The sequence below is a fragment of the Haliotis cracherodii genome, unplaced genomic scaffold (genome assembly GCF_022045235.1).
Source record: "Haliotis cracherodii isolate W230 unplaced genomic scaffold, xgHalCrac1.p SCAF_2, whole genome shotgun sequence".
Classification (NCBI taxonomy): domain Eukaryota; kingdom Metazoa; phylum Mollusca; class Gastropoda; order Lepetellida; family Haliotidae; genus Haliotis; species Haliotis cracherodii.
Window position 1 is genome coordinate 32,941,846 of NW_027266275.1, and position 19,124 is coordinate 32,960,969.

At 38.7% G+C, this 19,124-nt stretch overlaps 1 protein-coding gene across 2 annotated transcripts in view; it reads right to left on the reverse strand.

The window, feature by feature from the left end:
* The window catches only part of LOC139468005 (cholesterol transporter ABCA5-like), a 58,104-nt gene extending 39,202 nt beyond the window's left edge, over positions 1 to 18,902 (reverse strand). Inside the window, exons 1-6 of one of the 2 annotated variants that reach the window (XM_071249653.1) lie at positions 18,730 to 18,901; positions 5,382 to 5,479; positions 4,541 to 4,922; positions 3,269 to 3,381; positions 1,158 to 1,378; positions 537 to 897 (exon numbers count right to left, since the gene is read on the reverse strand). In XM_071249653.1, the coding sequence (XP_071105754.1) occupies positions 537 to 897; positions 1,158 to 1,378; positions 3,269 to 3,381; positions 4,541 to 4,922; positions 5,382 to 5,465 (1,161 nt within the window). In that variant the 5' untranslated portion in view covers positions 5,466 to 5,479; positions 18,730 to 18,901. Of the gene's footprint in view, positions 1 to 536; positions 898 to 1,157; positions 1,379 to 3,268; positions 3,382 to 4,540; positions 4,923 to 5,381; positions 5,480 to 18,729 lie in introns of both variants that reach the window. The other variant, XM_071249654.1, reaches the window with a different exon arrangement.
* Positions 18,903 to 19,124: the final 222 nt, after the last annotated feature.

The following is a 19,124-nucleotide window of genomic DNA, read 5'->3' on the forward strand; positions in this document are numbered from 1 at the left end:
CAATAAAAACTGTTACATATTAATTCCATTCAATAAGCCATCTGCAATGTTTAACTTCACAGCAGAATTACTTAAACAGAGAGATAGATAAATAAATAAATAAATAAATAAATAAATAAATAAATAAATAAATAAATAAATAAATAAATAAATAAATAAATAAATAAAGTTTGCCTCAGTTTCAACTGACACAATCTTCAATGAAGGTGTTCTTAGACCTTGTCGAATTTATTTGTTTGTTGTTTAACGCCGCACTCATCAATATTCCAGCTATATGACGGCGATCTGTAAATAATCGGGTCAGGACCAGACAATCAAGTGATTGACATCATGAGCATCAGTACACGCAAGTGGGATACAATGACATGCCAACCAAGTCAGCGAGCCTGACCACCCAATCCCGTTAGTCATCTCTTACAACAAGCATAGTCACCTGTTACAGCAAGCATGGGTTGCTGAAGACCTATTCTACCCGGATCTTCACGGGTCTCTTGTCCTATAAGTGTAACCCAACACTGGAGAGATGGTTACGTTACCTGGTCTATGCCCAAGGCTAAAGCAACTGGAGACAAAAGACAAATGGCCCAGACTCCTCCTGGGGCATAAGGGTAGTGATAGCCATCACGAGTGGTCTCCCTCGTCAGGCTAACAGCAAAATACAGACAACTGATTGCTATGGTTGCGAAACTTGTGACCATGCCTGCTGCCTGCGCCTTGCGGAAGAACGGTGTGACTGCAAACGCCATGGTGATGATTGAGATCCCATACAGCAGCATCAACAGGAAAAAGATGAACAAATTGCTGCTTCTGCTGTAGAACCCGAAGCCATAGGCAATGATAGTGATGACACCTGTTACCACGGCGATGAGTAAAGTGTATGTCAAACTCCATGATAACCTGAAGTATAAAGGGCCGCTGTTATATCACGTGTGTCAACATAATGTAGGAGGAGAGCCTGAAGTGATGCAGGGCGACATGGCCCCGACAAGCTCAGAATCATGGTAACAGCAACTCTGGGACTCAATCATGGTAACAGCAACTCTGGGACTCAATTATAATTTATATATCTGATAACACCAAGCTTAATGGGGTGATTTGTTTAAAAACCCAAATCAGATAAACAATAAAAAAACAATACAAGTGTGATTTATTCGTACCACAAAACGGAGTCCCTCAGGCCCATCATTTTCATCCCTTCCCGAATCTTCTTCTCCTTCTCGGCTACTATGTTGACAGTGAGGAAGTTCACGAAGGACGAGTAAGCCATAACAAAGTAGACAGACGCCAGATACTGGATGTACGTGACATCACTCGTAAATTCCTCCTTGGGCATCATCTGGACAAACACTTCCGGCAGAGAGAAAGTTGCAGATTTTTTCTGTCAAACATAAAATGTAAAAACAAGGAATGAAATCATGGAAATGTGCTCGAACAAAGATTCCAGCTTCTAAAATACAATTCACCCAAACACATCCCACCATCACCATGGTAACCACTCGAACAAATGGGTCACGCACTGTAATCCCATGCACAGCAGCCTACACGACCTGATCATGTGCATAAACCTGCCGCATCATTCTCTTTCTAGGGTGGGGTTGTCAGATGGGCATATAGTGTGTGAGACAGGATAAGTATATAAATATACAATTTATTGGATTCACGAAAGGCATTTATCCCACAGTTGGAAAGTTGGATGCAGATAACCTAGCCTATATAAGACTACAACCATGAGACAAAGAGGAAGAAGTTGGTTCAAAACAGTGAAATAAATAAACATTTAAAACACTGCCTAGTGCCGAACACTTGTGGGCAGAGTGAGTGAGTGAGTTGGGTTTAACGCTGATTTTAACAGTATTCCAGTTATATCGCGATGTGTCAGCTTAATGTGAGAGGAAAGACCGAAGTGATGCAGGTCTCAGATGTGTACCACTTCGGTGAAACCCACGAGCACGGGTATGGTGCTGACAAACCTAGAAACATAATCGGGATTCGAACCCACAATCATAGGTTTCTGGCGTGCCCAAGGGACGCAACTCTGCACAGCGAATCACGGCGCCTTAGACGAATGGGCCACCCTTGCCACCCTTGTGAGCAGAAAAAAACCCCTACCAAAACTGGTAATATGATCCTGATACGCTAGTCAAACGTAACAGCATGAAATCAATTATAACATACAGAACGTGTTTTCATGTATGACACCGCTACATCAACGACCATGTATCTGTAAAGAATGAGCGGTACACTTATGACTAATAATCAATCCGGAACAGGTCACCAGTTAATCGATTCTACAAGACAGGACACAACACTCTCTCCCATGGATAACAGAGTGCATCTGCTTGGCATCTCTTTAAACACTTCATCAAAGCTATGAATCACGCCCGAGAGATTGAAGCATGCCAAGACGAGAAGAGGAACGATCGACAATATCCAGTAGAGCGTCTTTGAGTCGGTACCAGACAACACAAATACACAAGGCATAGGTGAGCGGAATAAATAGTCGGACACCGTTGAAACGAGAACCCCAAAAATTAACGAAACAATAAACACAGGAGCGTACGAGTTTTGTTCGAGAGAGCAGGAGTGGGTGTGCAGTCGACAGATGCTGTGCATGGACCAAGGGACCGAACTGATGTAAGCCCTGGACATCTGTCGACGGAGATGTCACGGAGGTAGCGGGAAGTGAAGACTGTGTCTGACTTAAGATAAACACCCTTCAATAATGGGTGAGAGAGAGACTTTGCTATGCAGGGCCATGGTAGAAGCAAGGGCTCTGGTCTCATGAGGAATGGACGCAATAGGTGGAGGCAATCTTGCAAAGGTGTAAGCCCGTAGGACGATTGAGCTGAGCCAAAAGGGTATCATGGTAGGAAACTTCGGTTAAAGTTGCTGTTGAGAGAGGAATGAAGAGTCTCTTCCAGGAGTGACAAAGTGGTCTTGCATCACCAACAAGTGAGCAAGTATGGTTTTACGCCGCTTTTAGCAATATTCCAGCAATATCACGGCAGGGGACACCAGAAATGGGCTTCACACATTGTACCCATGTCGGGAATCGAACCCGTGTCTTCAGCGTGACGAGCGATAGGATAAGAAATGACCAATGGTGTCTACCCCTGAGAAATGTGCTCCACATGGTCAAATGATATTCCGTCGCTGGACACAAGCCTTTATCATGATCATCTGTGCTTTGAATCATGTTTTATATTTTCCTAACTTATTTCTCAAACTGGACTGTTTACATTTATATTGTGATAAAATCCTGTCTTACCTTGATAAATGCAGCTTCAATGGCACGCTGAAGCCAAGCAAATCCAGTCGTGAGATATTTATTGGCCTTGCAGTTAGAATCTGTTGCAGCCCTGTCGGCCTTGAGGCATTCACCTAAAGTCAGATATATTCAGATTTAAGCAACCTCAAAGAACAAGTTGTTGAGGCTTTGTCACTTTGTACATTATTTAAAATTGACAATAGTATACCTTACTTGTTTCTACACCATGAACACCAACAGAAATATTTACTGCTCATTAACATCGGAACCATATATGAATTAAACAGGTCACAATGCAACAGAGGTGGTTCACCTGAAGTGTTTGAGAATTATTGTGTGTGACACTAAATATCAAATTATGCATAGTTTGAAAGTGTCATATGAACAAGTTAATACTCATAACATCATCCTTTCTGTCAGATACTACAAGTAGAGTGTGGTTTTCTGCCCATCTAAGCAAAATACTGAGTTTGAAATTAAGCATAAAAGTCAAGGCGTCCTTGTCACTGCCCTTATGCTAAAAGGTAAAGATTAGGGGGTCCCTAGGTTCAAATACTATCGGAGTAACCCTCAAGGCATCCAGCACCCCTCTTAAATTCGAGGAGCATGGGTGGCAATAAAGATACAGTGTTTTACAATTTATTGCAATACACTTTTTTTTCCAAATTAATTTTGTGCTGCAGTCAGCAATATTCCAGCTGTATCATGTAAACCTGTAAATACTGAAGCCTGGGCCAGACATTCCAGTGATTGACATCATGAACATCCATCTATTCAATTGGGATACGATGACATGCATCAAACGAGTTCTTCGTTACCATCACAAAACTGAACAAACATATTGTGCAAACACACCCTTTTCAAACATCATCATCATCATCATCATCATCATCATGTGTACAAGACCGCCTCCATGGTCTAGTGGTAGAGCGTCTGCCTGGAGAGCAGAAGGTCCGGGGTTCGATCCCGGGCCACGTCATACCAAAAGATGGTACTTGTTGTTACCCTGTCTGGCGCTCGGCATTAAGGGCTAAAACAAGGACTGGTCGGCTTGGAGTCAGTATACTGTGTCTGAGTGGCATATTCATGTTAAACTGCGGCATGGTATCTCAGTGTGCTAGCAGTATTAATCGGCATCAGTCCGGACCAGCACAAGCAGCCACACACACACTTGCATGCACGTCGCCATATAAGTGCAATAATCTTGGATGCGACGTTAAAACCCATTTCACCTCACCACCTCATCATGTGTACAAATAATGAATTACATACCTTTGCCAGTGAACAACTTAGTACTAAGTAGGTCATCATTGTACGTTGTTCGTATTGAATAGACAGGATTATCTCCTGTGTCATTGAACACAATCCCGGCTGAGACATTGTTTGAAGTTGCTTTGTACAAAGCTACAGCTTCAGCTTCTGTGGCGCTGTAGACCACATTGAGGCTCCCAATGTAACCTTCGACATTGGCAATAATATCCTTGACTTCTGGTGTGTCTGGCACCACCAGGATGTTTCCCTTGGTGTTGAGGATGAAGCGTGGGTCTGCAAGATTGTATTGGGGGAACTCCGGGGTTGGGGGAGTTGTACTTGGCTTGGCGAGAGTTTTAATGAGTGAGAGGAGCAGGACAAAGTAGATTGGGTAAAACAGCTCCTGGAAGTCAAGGTTAAAGCAGATGTCAAGGTCAAGTGAGTACCGTATATCGCTGTGTATAAGGCACATAAGGTACATGATGAGAATGTTTCAGGAAGACTTGGCCAAGTTTGGCAAATTATATTTGTCTAAGAATGTTATTATTTATATTATAACCAACTAACAACCTAACCAAACCACTGGAATGAGTGAGTGTGGTTTTACACCGCTTTTAGCAATATTCCAGCAATATCACGGCGGGGGACGCCACAAATGGGCTTCACACATTGTCCCTCTGTCGGGAATTGAACCCTGGTCTTTGGCATGATGAGCGAACGCTTGAACCACTAGGTTACCCGACCGACCCCGAATTTTAGTCCGTTCTTCGAAAGAATCATAAAACCTATTCTACCATCTTTCTCCATGTGGAATACGTTATTTCTGATTTTCTCCAATATACAATCACATTCCTCCACATACCTGTATAAGCTGTTTCTTGTTCCGCTTCTTGAGGAGAATATTCCTCCAAAGCAAAGCTTTCAGCTGTCCAAATAGAGTGGACATTGCTCTGGATTATTCTAAAACAAATGAAATATTTGCATGAACATAAAAACAAGTGAGTGAGTGAGTGAGTGAGTGAGTGAGTGAGTGAGTGAGTGAGTGAGGTTTAACCCTGTTTTGATCAACAACAAAGACATGTCAACTTGATGTAGGAAGAAAGCCAGGCGAGTGAAGTGATGCAGGTTCTAAATGTTTACTTTAGTGAAACTATCATGTTCTGACTAAAGGGGTAGCTTAGCCAGGTAGAACAAAAGACGACTAATACAATATACACAGATTTATTTACTTGAACATCATATATATAAGTAGCTAACAAATATATATAACAAGGGTGAGCATACATAGACTTCCCAGGAATCGAGCATGTTCCTAGGAAGGCGAGCGCAATTCTGAAGACACTTACTTACTTACTTACTTACTTACTTTGGAGATTTAACGTGCGCTTTCCGACTGATGCGTATTTCGCACACGGGCCCGGCCAGGCCATTTAATGTTTTTCCGAAAGGGGCGAAAGTGGTCTGTGCAACCCAAGAGGGGGCTTTAGGGGTTGCTTATATAGAATTTGGGAATTTTGAGATTTGGAATAGGTGCCGATGGGGTTGGGGAGAACTGGGGCTGGGTATGGTGGATGTTTGTTTGTTTATGTAATTTTGATTTGGTAGATTATTGTGTTTTTAGATGCGTTTTATTAGTTCTGTTTTGATTAGAAATATGCCTAAGGCCTTGAAGTTTTCTAGTTTATTTTGTGGGTTTAGTATTGCTTCTAGAGAGAGAGCCTTGTTTAGATTGAGGGTGGTTTGTAATGCAGTTTGATGTGTTAGGTAGTGTGTGCAGTGGATGAGTGCGTGTTCTGGGGTTTCTACTTGTTTGCAGTGTGGGCAGTTACCTGTAGTGTGTTTTTTTATTTTTTTTAGGTGGTTATTTAGGTTGGTGTGTCCTGTTTGGAGTTTAGTGATTACTCTGTCGATTTATTTTGGTGGATGGAGAATTTTTGGTTTTCTCCCGGACCGATATTTAAACTAACTTATATGTGGTGTACCATGGGTTAGGGTATGTTAACCAATCACAAGGTTAGGTTCTGTTGACCAACCATATTAAGGATTAACATTTATGTCAATGTTATTATAAGGTTTGGAACTATTTGGATGTGTATCCTTTGACGCTAACTAGTTGGCAGGTGACATCTATTGTTTTAGATGATTAACATGAGGTAATTAGGGTGCTGTCTAGACTTATTGAATACAGAGGTAATTAAGTGGTAGAGACAATGTTATTTTAGGGTTATGTTTACTTAGTTGGATTATGGGGATTAAGGTTTGTTTACATTCATACTTAGACACCCAAATTAAGTCAAAGCTTACATGGCATTTAGATTAAAAATATTTCAATAGGGGTAATTATTGAATGTTTTAGTTTATGTGACAAGTATTTATGGTTTAATATTTAGGTGATTTAGAACATTGCAATGATATCATATTTTGATATTTTGTGCATTAAAGTATATTTTATGAATAAAACTACCATTAAAGGTTTTCTAACAGTTGTTTTAAGTAAATATCATCATTACAAAACTTATGCACATATTTGATGCCCATGATAAAACCAATGAGAAGGGGTACGGTGAGAGACTAGGGATGGGTGTTGGAGGTAATAAGTGTATTACAGTATTGTGATACTTGTATATTGTATAATCCTAAATTTTGAAAAATCTGAAACATCAATGTAAGTTCACAAATAGATCAAATAAGGATGCTGGTACAACAATATGTTTATTCATTTTATTTATTTATTTGATAAATATTGGAGCCCTGGAAGCATGCTTCGGGGCAGCAAGGTATTTGGCAAGTGTATGACATGAAACATATGATAAATGTCGTTATTTCAAATTACCCAATATACTGAGCATGAAAATATTACATTGTGATACGTATCGAGGAAAGAATGAACCTCAATTTACCAAAATACTGGTAATACTGTGCACCCTTATCGCGGACACATCTGGAAACAATTCAGGGTGAACTGGGATTCGAAACCACAACAACAGGTTTCTGGCATGCATAAGGGATGCAACAGACATTGTGTCTTGTGTACAAGGCATACCCCCATCACATTCCATACCAAACAAGAGTCATCAGAAGATGGCAAGTCCCCCCTAGCTATACAAATGTGAAAAAACAAATCATCTGACTTAAGTCCAACTTGATGAGAGAATTTCTATCTAATAGGTCTTGTCTGTATACAAGAGCAGTTATTGTGCTATCAAAAACAATACCATGGAATTGGGATTCAGAAGTTTGTATTTCTATGTCAGGTACACACCACAATCAGTCAAAATCAAACTTGTTGCCATGGAAACAGAAAAATCATAAATTCTAAAAATCCCTAAATAGCAAAAGGCACCAGTTGACAACCCGGTCTTTGTGTGTGCACAGTTTCAAGAAAGAGAAAAGGTTCAAAGTCAAAGTCAAACTTGTTGCCTTGGAAACAGGAAGATATTAATTTTACAAAAAGTTCCAAATAGCAAAAGGCACCACTTCAGCCCTTAATTAATACATGTACCAAGTTTGGATGAAAAATGTTAAATAGGTTTTTAATTCTGCTCCAGAAACAACACCTACATATGTTTCAGCTAAGTCTTACTTCTTTCCAATTGGAAACAGGGCAAAATAAAATTTTGCAAAATTCCTAAAGAGCAAAAGGCACCACTTCAGTCCTTGGTTAATATAAATACCATGTTTAGATGAAAAGTCTTTCACAGTTTTCAAGTGGTCCTCCAGAAAAGACACCTACCACCCCCATCCCCAGCCTAATTTTGAGTCCAAATTGTATCCAAGGAAATCAAGAAGAATAAAAATGCCCAAAATCTGCAAATAGCAAAAGGCACCACTTCAAGATCTGTTTGAACTGTTTTCGAGACGGATGGAAGGACAGACACAGTGTCGATTATAAATGTGGGTGGATAAAAAATATACATCAGGTACCGTATTCGACGTAATAAGCGCCCAGGGCACTCTCAAAATTAGAAATAGGGGGCTCTTATAAGAATATTATTTTGGTGGAAAAACAGAGTTGAAAGATACATTTTGTGGTTTATCAATCGGAAGGGGTGCTAATTGGGATTGTTCTCTAGCCAATATGTTAGCCATTATCGCCATGGGCGCTTATTACATCGAATACAGTAATACATCTTGGCATAGATACAGGCATAGATAGGTACAGGAAAGTGTACTAATTGTATGCTTTTCCTTTGTTATAGCAGAACATCTCAAAATTTGTACTTAAGATGAAAACCATTTTTATTCTAAATATAGTTCCTCAAATCTACATGCAGAAACCCATTACAACCAAGGATAAGGAGACTGTGAGGCTAGACAGGTTGCCTTATTTACAACTACATGTTGTCTTTTCCCAAACACTCAGCACTCCAAAGCATGACAAGACATCAATCGATCATTATTGAACTTAAGGCGAGCCTTGTTAACAGCCAACACCAGTGGGTCACATCAAGGAAACCAGCTATTGTATTATACAGATAAAATCTTTATATCAATTTTGGCCACTTTTCTAATTCAGTTTGTTTATATTTTGTTTTCCAAACTTTCATGCTAGTAGAACAGAATAGAAAATAATCATGACAATAAAATTGAAAAAAAACAACCCATGTTTTAAAAGGGATTTCTGAATGACATTTTTAATATGGTAGCAATTTTTAAGGTGAGATCAAGTTTCTGTAAAACATTTTGAGTGAGTGAGTGAGTGAGTGAGTTGGGTTAACACCCTTTGAACAGTATTCCAGTTATATCCCGTCGTGTCTGCTTAATGTAAGAGGAAAGCCCTTAGTGATGCAGGACTCAGGTGTTTACCAATATGGTGAAAGGCACAAGCACAGGTATGGTGGCGACACACCTAGAAACATACTCGGGATGAACTGGGATTGGAAACCATGATCATAGGTTTCTGGCGTGCCCATCGGACAGCGGGTTGTGGCGCCTTAGATGACAGTCACCATTTCATGACAAATGTTTATTTAATTATGTAGACTTATCAATAATAATTTTTTTGTGGTCAGCAATGATTATTTACAGGTTGTCATGACAGCTTGGATTAATTCTGTATGTGCTAAAGAGCATAAAACTCGCTCACATATCCAAATTGCGTAGATCGTGTGAATATGGTTCTACGCTGCTTTTATCAATATTTCAGAAATATCCCGGTGGGGGACACCAGAAATGGGCTTCACACATTGTACCCTTGTTGGGAATCGAACCCAGATCTTTGGTGTTACGAGCCAACGCTTTAACCACTGAGCTACCCCTCCACCCCAGTAATCAAAGTAACGCCCCGAAAGCATATTGAGACACTATTGCTTTCTTTTAATTGTATAAGATTCCAGCTTCATGAACCCATATGCACGGAGAGGCAAAAAATGCAGTAAATCTAAATAAACAGGGCTGTGGGGAACATATTTTGACCAAAGCTTATTTGTTAGTTGAGAAATATGTCAACATCAACACAGTTATCGGAAACTTAGGACATATGTAGGAAGCCAATATTCCAATCTCATGGTCACAAATACAAAATCAAAGTACATACCAATGAGAGTTAATTATCTCTGTACATTGTCATTAAAGCATGTCATAAGCAGTCACTTACCAAAGGTGTGTTGGAGAAGTTCTCAGTCAGAGTGACACAAACTATTCAGTTAGGAATACATATAGAACAGAGTTGAGCAATATATCTTAATTGTTGCAAACTGCAAGTGCTGGCGACTAATGATTTATTATCACTACAACAACAAACATGATCAGGAACCCATACCTGTGATAGAAATTGGCACTCGTGCTATCTTGGCAAACTGCCCAATAGTTAAAGGATAGTTAGGGATTATAATGATATCATTTGTAATGATTTAATTTAATTTTCTTGTAGACACCCACACAAAAAGTATAAATACTAATAAATGGGTTATTTCATATATCTCTTGAAATATCATGTTTCTCTCATCTCGTAACGAGGGGAGGGGGAGAGGGGGAAGGAGTTATTGTAGCATGACGTATAACTTGATCTGGGTACATGACTGACTCATTAATGAAGCAATAATTGCGCAATACATCCATTCTGCCTTCTGTCGCACTAAACACTGCCAAGCCCTACAATGCACTACGCAATGTTGTTTCATATCACACAGGGGTCATTGTCATTTGTTTTCTTGTAAAATGTTGATACAACAAAAGAATAAAATAACTTTAAAAAACTTTCCCAATGTTTATACCATTACGATGAACTCACTCCATGGTTTTGGCAATGTTTGGTAATGTGTGGCTTTCCAAAGAGGTTGTGAATTATTTATGCAACAGTTTCAAGCTTTGTCTTTCAGATAATCTGAGGCAAACATGGCACGAATCCATTGACAGTTCATCTCATTCTTACAGTAAAAAAAAGCTACAAGTCACTTCTACAGAGAGAGTTGTCTTTCTTTTCCAATAAATATTTCTTTAAATCATTACAAGCTAGATTTAGATGAAGTAACTTTGGTTTACATATAGAACCTTGAAGATACTCTAATACCCCTCTTGAGTAGATTATGTACTTATTGTCAATTGATTTATTTATTTATTGAAGATGAAATCCATGATTATTTGTGTGTAAATCATATAATGATGTAAAAAGTACTTTTAGGAATCTTATGTACATAATTTAGGAAATCAACACAATTTAATACACATCATTAGTAAGTTATAGTTACAAAAATGAAAATGTCCAAACAAATCTATGCTAATTTCTAAAATATGTAAATAAACTTAGAAACCCTGTATTGTTAATTGTAAATACTTGTATATGAATTTCAACCTTTTTTAGGAAATGTAAAATGTAACGTGTATTATAAGCCAGTGGCCTTTACACAGAAATACAACTGTCTTAAAACTCTCTGTCAGTCTGTCTGATGAAGTATTGTTGATGCAGTTGATTCTGAGCCAGGAGTGAGTGAGTGAGTTTAGTTTAATGCTGCTTTTAACAGTATTCCAGGTATATCGCGGCATGTCAGTGTAATGTGGGAGGAAAGCCCGAAGTGATGCAGGTCTAAGACGTTTACCACTTTGGTGAAACCCACGAGCACGGGCATGGTGCTGACAAACCTAGAAACATAATCGGGGTGAACCGGGATTCGAACCCACAATCATAGGTTTCTGGCGCGACCAAGGGATGCAACTCTGCACAACGATCGCGGCGACTGAGCCATCCATGCCCCCGCATTAATTAATGAGGGGCAGATAATCCACAATTACGAGTTGTAGTAGTGATGAATATAGAAAGAGTTTGCCGGAACCAGACTGTTTGTTCAACACAACTGCGGATTTTACACATCCGTGTTTGAGACAACATGTTGGACTTTTTGTTTTTGTTGGATGGTCATGACAACATAAAATTTTGTTTGTTTGTTTGTTGTTTAACGCAGCACTCATCAATATTCCAGCTGTATGTTGGCGGTCTGTAAATAATCGAGTCTGACAAGACAATCCAAGGATTGATATCATGAGCATCGATCCATGTGATTGGGATACAATGACATGCATCAACCATTGGTCAGCGAGTCTGATCACCCGATCCCGTTAGTCGCCTCTTATGACAAGCATAGTCGCCTTTTACGGCAAGCATGGGCTGCTGAAGACCTATTCTACCCCTGACCTTCACGGGTAAATAACATAAGAACATAACGAGTGTTGATATTTTGTTCGTTTGTTTGTTATTTAATGCCAAACTCAGCAATATTCCAGCTACACGATGGTGGTCTGTAAATAATCAAATCTGGACCAGGTATAAATTGCTGAAAAATTTATGAGGACAGTCAGGATATATCAGTTCCCTTACCAGAGCTTGTAGACCCCAGCGGCTAGGGGAATCTTTCTCAAACATTTCAATTAGGCTGAAAAATGTTTGAAATTTTGACTTATTTCAGTTTGTCACTGTGTGGGTTATCTCACTTTAGTTAGTAATACCATTACAAAACATTATGACAGGCCAGGCAGACTAAACAAACATGATATTTCATTGACCACGATAGACAAGAGTAGCTTTGATATTCCTCTCACGGGCAGAGTGAGGGGTTGCAGCAAAAGATGATTTCTGTTGAAACGTCATCTGCAGGCAATTGTCCTTTTTGCCAAAAAATACAAAGTTGAAAAAAAGGACAAAAGTATGCAATTAAGGTCAAATATTTATTCCTCATTGTCAACATCCTTTCGTGCTCACTGACGTTCTTTATTGAAAACGTCCTTTAGTGCTTATTGAAGTTCTTTCGTACACATTGTTCTTTCTTTTCTTATGACGACTTTTCGTAACATTTGACTATTAATATTGCATACTTTTGACATTTATTTCAACTTTGTATGTTTAACCGGCGTCTGTTTGTTTTGTATTTTGACCTTTAGTAGAAACATATAGTTCTTTATTCGTAATATTTGACCTTAATTGCATTTTAATTGTATTTTTTGACTGAATGGCCGCCCATATGTATGGTAGTTTCGCTACTATCAAATAGAAAAGTTTAAGGAACTTTTTTGACTTTTGTCACTGTCTGAGTGACTGGCCATTCACTGACATTGCAATGACAATGCCAACATTCAGGGAAAACTTGCAAATTAGAAACTGCTTGTGAAGCATGATACAATTTAAGAATGACATTAAATGATAAAGATTGAGTTTAAAATCCTGCGTGTCTCTGTGGGGATGGTAAATAGCCTGTATTAGGAATAAACACATATGTACAATGTATTTACAATGTTTATTTCTGACACATAACATGTACCATCCCAAAACAGACTTTCAAGTCATCATGACCACTATTTAGTTTGTAAATAATTGGGTCAGTCTTAACAAACCTGATATCAGGATCAATGACCAATGATCCATTCCATTCTGGTCTGAGTGATCCCTTAAGGTAACCATGTCACACCCTGAGACCACAAAATGCATTTGAAATATCTCTTGCGACATTAGCATTGGGTACTGGTACAGACTTCAACTTTGACCTAGAATCCAGATAAGGTGTTTGATAAGAAATGAGGTCAACACACCATAGAAAACAGGCAGCGACAGGCGTAATGACAGCTTGAAATAAGGCTTGAAAGTCAAGGATTCTTTGTGGGCATTAATAATATACAACAGACAAAAAATAAGGGAACTGATAAAATTATATTGAAGGTGTTATGACGATATAATTCTGTAAAAGTAATTTTGGATGTGTAGATCTATATCTTGTGCTTTAGTCATGTTGGGCACAACACCATGATGGCATACTGTTGATTCCCTTGTGCATGGTTGCCCTTGGTATTGCCCGCCACATGTCTTTGCCTAAGACCATCCCACAGATGCTCTACTCGGGACATACCTGGGGACCTAGCGGGCTGGTCGATTGTCCATATACCTTCTTGTCAGAGATAATCGGTCACGACCTGGACATGATGTGGTCTGGCACTGTCATCTTGTAGTTCAAAATTTCAGCCGATACTTCCAATGATTGGAGTGACAGGATGCAAAATTTCATCCAAATATCAATGGACATTCAAATGTCCATTCACAGCAACCAAATCAGTTAGTCTGTCATGTGTGATACCACCTAACATGATGACCCATACTGCCCCATACTGATCATTAGGGCTGCAACGAATACACTATAAGGCGAATACGATTCAGTTAATGAATATAGGGTAACGAATAGGAATATTTATTCACGAATAATAACAAGTCAGCAGTTGATGTATTATTTACAATATTCAGTGAAACAATAACAAAATAAATTCTTTGACATGGTTTGTTAATTGTTAATTTATTATACATTAATATACTTCACTTATCCAGGTACTAGTGTCTGCTCAAATGCGACAATGAACAGTGACTGAAATACTGTCACTCAAGAAATCTATGCATATAACATGTTCTTATGGATATTTTAAGGGTCAGGGTATGTAAATGCACATGAATGCATATTCATGAAATCCGATTCTAGTGACCACGAATAACGAATTCAATTCATGAATGGATACGGTTCGATCCACCGAATACGCGAGTGAATCGTAACAGCCCTACTGATCACAGTCAAGAATTGCTGCCCTGGCATACCACTCGCCTTTATGTTGCGAATTATGTTTTCTGCCATCTGTGAATGGGAGAAAGAAGTGAACAAATGCTTGTCCTCCTCGGCGAGTCTTATCAATTCATCTCTTCTAAAATTCAATAAAATACTATATTTTCTTGAGTATAGTATTATGCACACCAACCTCTAGGTGATTCAGCATTTTGGAAAAATATATGCACAGAAAAAATAACATCTTATCGCTTTAGCGAATTCAATAATTGCAGCTTAACGATCGAGTGATAACAAACATGGTCAATACAAATATGAAATTTGAGAAAAAACATCACTAGCCAATATTATTTACCATATAAATTGTATTTCCTGTTCTGTGAGGCATTGTTTTATATGCAAAGATTAAGATTACTGTGTATTTTCTCGTAAACTAAGCAGGAAACAGCAATCGGCTGTACACTCTTTTTCTCTTATTCCACTGGTGATTCAGTTAAAATTTACCCAGTAATAAAACTTCAAAGAATTTTGATGCAATGATCGGCAGAATTGTATCAGAAATTTAACTATTATTTTATCAGGAATAATATATTCCATTATCATATAATGGCTAGGTTTCTCGGCAGGATAAAGCCAACCGATAAAAACGATATCCGTTGAGATCATATGCAGATAGCGATGCAAATATCAAAGGTCAAGTAGGACTACTTTCACTGTTTATAAACAAACAAGGCGTCGCCCTCGTCATTTGGCGATCGAGTCAGAATTAACCATCGGGAATCTGGATAAACTACAGGGATAATTGCTATCATTATCAAAAGAACAGTCAAATATACTGATAATCAGTGTCTAACTGTGATGTAGCTAAGGCATTTTATAAGTTTTGGCAACTTTGGAGATATAAATTTTGAAAAAAAATTGCGAGGGCACGATCGAGGCCTAGCCAAGCGGGATCAGTAGCCATATCTGTGCTTGTAGACCTCTGCAGCTTGAAACCTTCTCTACAAATTAAAATAGTTGGATTTGGCCGAAATATGTTTGAATTGTTACCTTGTTTCGTTTTGTCGCTGTGTGTACATCTGACTACACTTCTAGACGTTATGACAGGACAGACCGTGGCCGTGACGTCTCATAGACTAGGGTTAGAGTAGCTTCCCTTTGACAAAGGGCAGTTACTCTAGCGGACAGACCGATGGATTACCGCGAAAGGCAATTAAAAACAACTGTTGTTTTGCGTATATGTTGCTTCGCCACTGTATAAGACACAGATTTCAGTTGGAACTATATTGGCTACTGTCACTGTCCGACTGACACATCACTGACCCTGTGACGTAAAAAATATTTATGCGCGCATTCCAGGAAAACTCGCAATGTTTTGGTAATGTTTGTGAGAGATGGAAAGCAATTTTAAAGCACATAATTAAAGATTGACATTATATGATAAAGAGGTTATCACGCTTGTGTGTTTGGGGATGATATATATCCTGTATTAGGAATAAACACTATGTATTTAGCTCGCCAAGGCTCGCTAAATACAATGTTTATTCCTAATGCAGGATATTTACCATCCCTAAACACACTCTCGTGATAACCTCTCTATATATCGTTTCAATTTGGTTGCAGCTTTACCAAAAATATGAATAAAAATAATACTAACCATTACTAACACTGAATGGTGACATCTTCTGAAGACCTTAGCATAACCAGTTATTAATGGACAAAACATTTGAAATCATAAGGCCAGGCGTTTAATATTTTTTGGATTACGGACCCGCCGACTCTAATTTTTGAGAAAATGTAAAGAAAAAATAATCAGATTTCCATTTTTGTGTTCCCCGCCGATAGCTAAGTAATCAGTTATTTTATTTGTTATCATCACCTTTCAGTAAAAAACATATGAATTTACCATTGTAAACTGGTAAAGAGATACATAATTGATCTTTGTTGATCTCTAAGCCGAACATGAAAAGCCCCCTTGACAATTGTCCGTGTTGTAAGTGGTAGAATTTTAATTTTTACAAGGGGCTTTATCATCATCTGACTTTTTTCTTTTTTCTTTTCCTTCCTCTAGCCCTGGAGTTTGAGCTGAAAAATCCGTAATCCTAAAAATATAAAAAGCCTGACCTGAGACTTTGTTCATTTCAACGCTTGTATGTTTTGTACTAATACAGTAAATATTTACCTAATCATAGAGGTTATAAGGAATGGTTATTGTTAATATAACACTTGAACAAGAGCAAGAGCAAGACTTACCCAAGCTGAGTTTTTGCTTTGCGCAATCAATCATCATATGACCCAAAAGATGAACTAGGATCACAGACTTGCTCATTAGAGTTACATTTTCACATTTTTTAAAAAGAAAATCACCCTTGACCATGTCGGAAGTCCATTTATGAGACTTTTTGTAAGAAAGAAAAAAGGCTCTTTTTCATCATTTTCACTATCTCAGCCTCATCTTTCATTTTTTAAATTTGGGCCAAAGAAGGACATTATATTACATGATTGTTTCCACAAATAAACCTAATGAAAGGCTGCAAAATGCCAGGTACAGTCCAGCTGTGTTATCACCACAACAGTGGTCTTGATATGCGATCAAGTTTGTCATATTTACCTTTGATAAGGGCTAGTCACAGTCATACCAGGGTTACCAGGGTCAGCGCCAGACATATCACCATGGTAACATATATATGGGTCCTGTCTACAGGTGTTAGAGACTACATATGTACTCATTAATAGGAACTATTTCCCAATAGTAGAAGTAAATCAATAACTGACTTTCACATAATGCCTGATAAAAGGAGTATGAATCCTGATTGAGACTGCGTTCAACACAGCCACTAGAACTGGTAGTCCTGAGACAAGTGAAAATTAGGCTTTCTCACAAAATTGATTACGCCATGGCCTAGTTAGATTTAAAATGTTTAACTCATTAAATCTACCCCTTGATAGGGAACAAAATAATATAGATTTGTGAACCGGTTGAGTAAATTATACAGCTCATGCAGCTTTGGATTTTTGTTTTTTTTCTCTCTCTCTCTCTCTTTCTCATAACAATAATAATAAAAATCCGTATTCATAATGCACTGTACATATCCACCAATAAAACATTATCATGGCAATATTTCACAAGTGGATACGGAGGTATGAGGGGTAGAGGGTGATGGGAGATTTGTATGCATTCTCATTCATTAGTCTGTCATATTTAAAATGTGTAAGATCCTCCTCCCCCCCCCCCCCCCAAATGGTTTGGATAGGTGCCATAAAGTCATTCAGAAGTTATATACATAATGCTATTCATGTTAATGTCGAATTCCTGTGGAATGTTCTTGATAATATTTTTAAAATAGTCAGTAGGCAGTTTACTACTAGTTTTAGACTCATGCGGCTACTTAGTGAAAGGCAAGCTATGGGTATGGATGTACCCCAGTTTACCTGTTGACATTGACAAGCACACTTTCAAAGGCTACATCTGGCCATTTAGAAGACAGTGACAGTAGATCGACTTACCCTGGTCAAGCTCTGGTTATGCAGAGTAGCTAAACAACCTGCCTGTCGACAAACAAGTCGATTATATCTACATGTACACCAAATGGTGTTTCTGTGGACGTTAAATTGTCTTGCAACATCACGTTGACTCGATCCTGCTACAAGCATACCAATGGCTCGAAGACGCTCATTGACAGGTGTGGCATTTCGTAATGTTGAATAATTGCATAATTTTGTTGTTTTTCTGAGTGTTTGTTGTCAGCACTATGCGAGTCAATGCATATAACGCACATGTTTTTATACCCATTCTTTGGTAGTGAAATGCATGGGGCTAACGTCAAATTTTGCATGGAATGCATGCTTTTATGTAGCAGTTGCGTTTTTGTGACTTGATCCCATACATGTACTACAATATTGAAAACCAAACTTTACTTGTTTGAAAAATACACTAAAATATTGGTGTCACAGGAACTTTTGTTGAGTAGAATCTAGATCATATATGATGCTGTACACGTTAATATCGAATTCCCGTGGAGTGGTCTTCGTAATATTTTTTAAAAGTCAGTAGGCAGTTCAGACTCATGCGGCTACTTAGTGAAAGGCAAGCGATGGGTATGGATGTACCCGAGTTTACCTGTTGACATTGACAAGCACACTTTCAAAGGCTACATCTGGCTACGAAGTAGATCGACTTACCTTTGTCAAGCTCTATACGGTAATGCAGAGTAGCTAAACAACCCGCCTGTCGACAAACAAGCCGACTATATCTACTACTCTCTATATCTCATCACCTGGTGATGGTCACCGGATTGTTTTGATGTCATCGTCACACGACTTGGTGGATTGCGCAATGCCAAGGCTAGACCGAGTTGCTTCCCTTGGACTTGCTTCTGAATGGACACAAGGATTGGCTGCAGATGCCACACCTTCGAGTGTCGATACAGTTATCTCCCTTGGTTGCAGACGACCAAGGACTATAGCATTTGTTTGCGCAGTTCTCGTTTGCCACCTGTTTACATGTGACTTCATGACCAATATGTACGCTTATATTAATGTTCTTGAAAGACATCGTTTTGTCTTGACGATTCTCC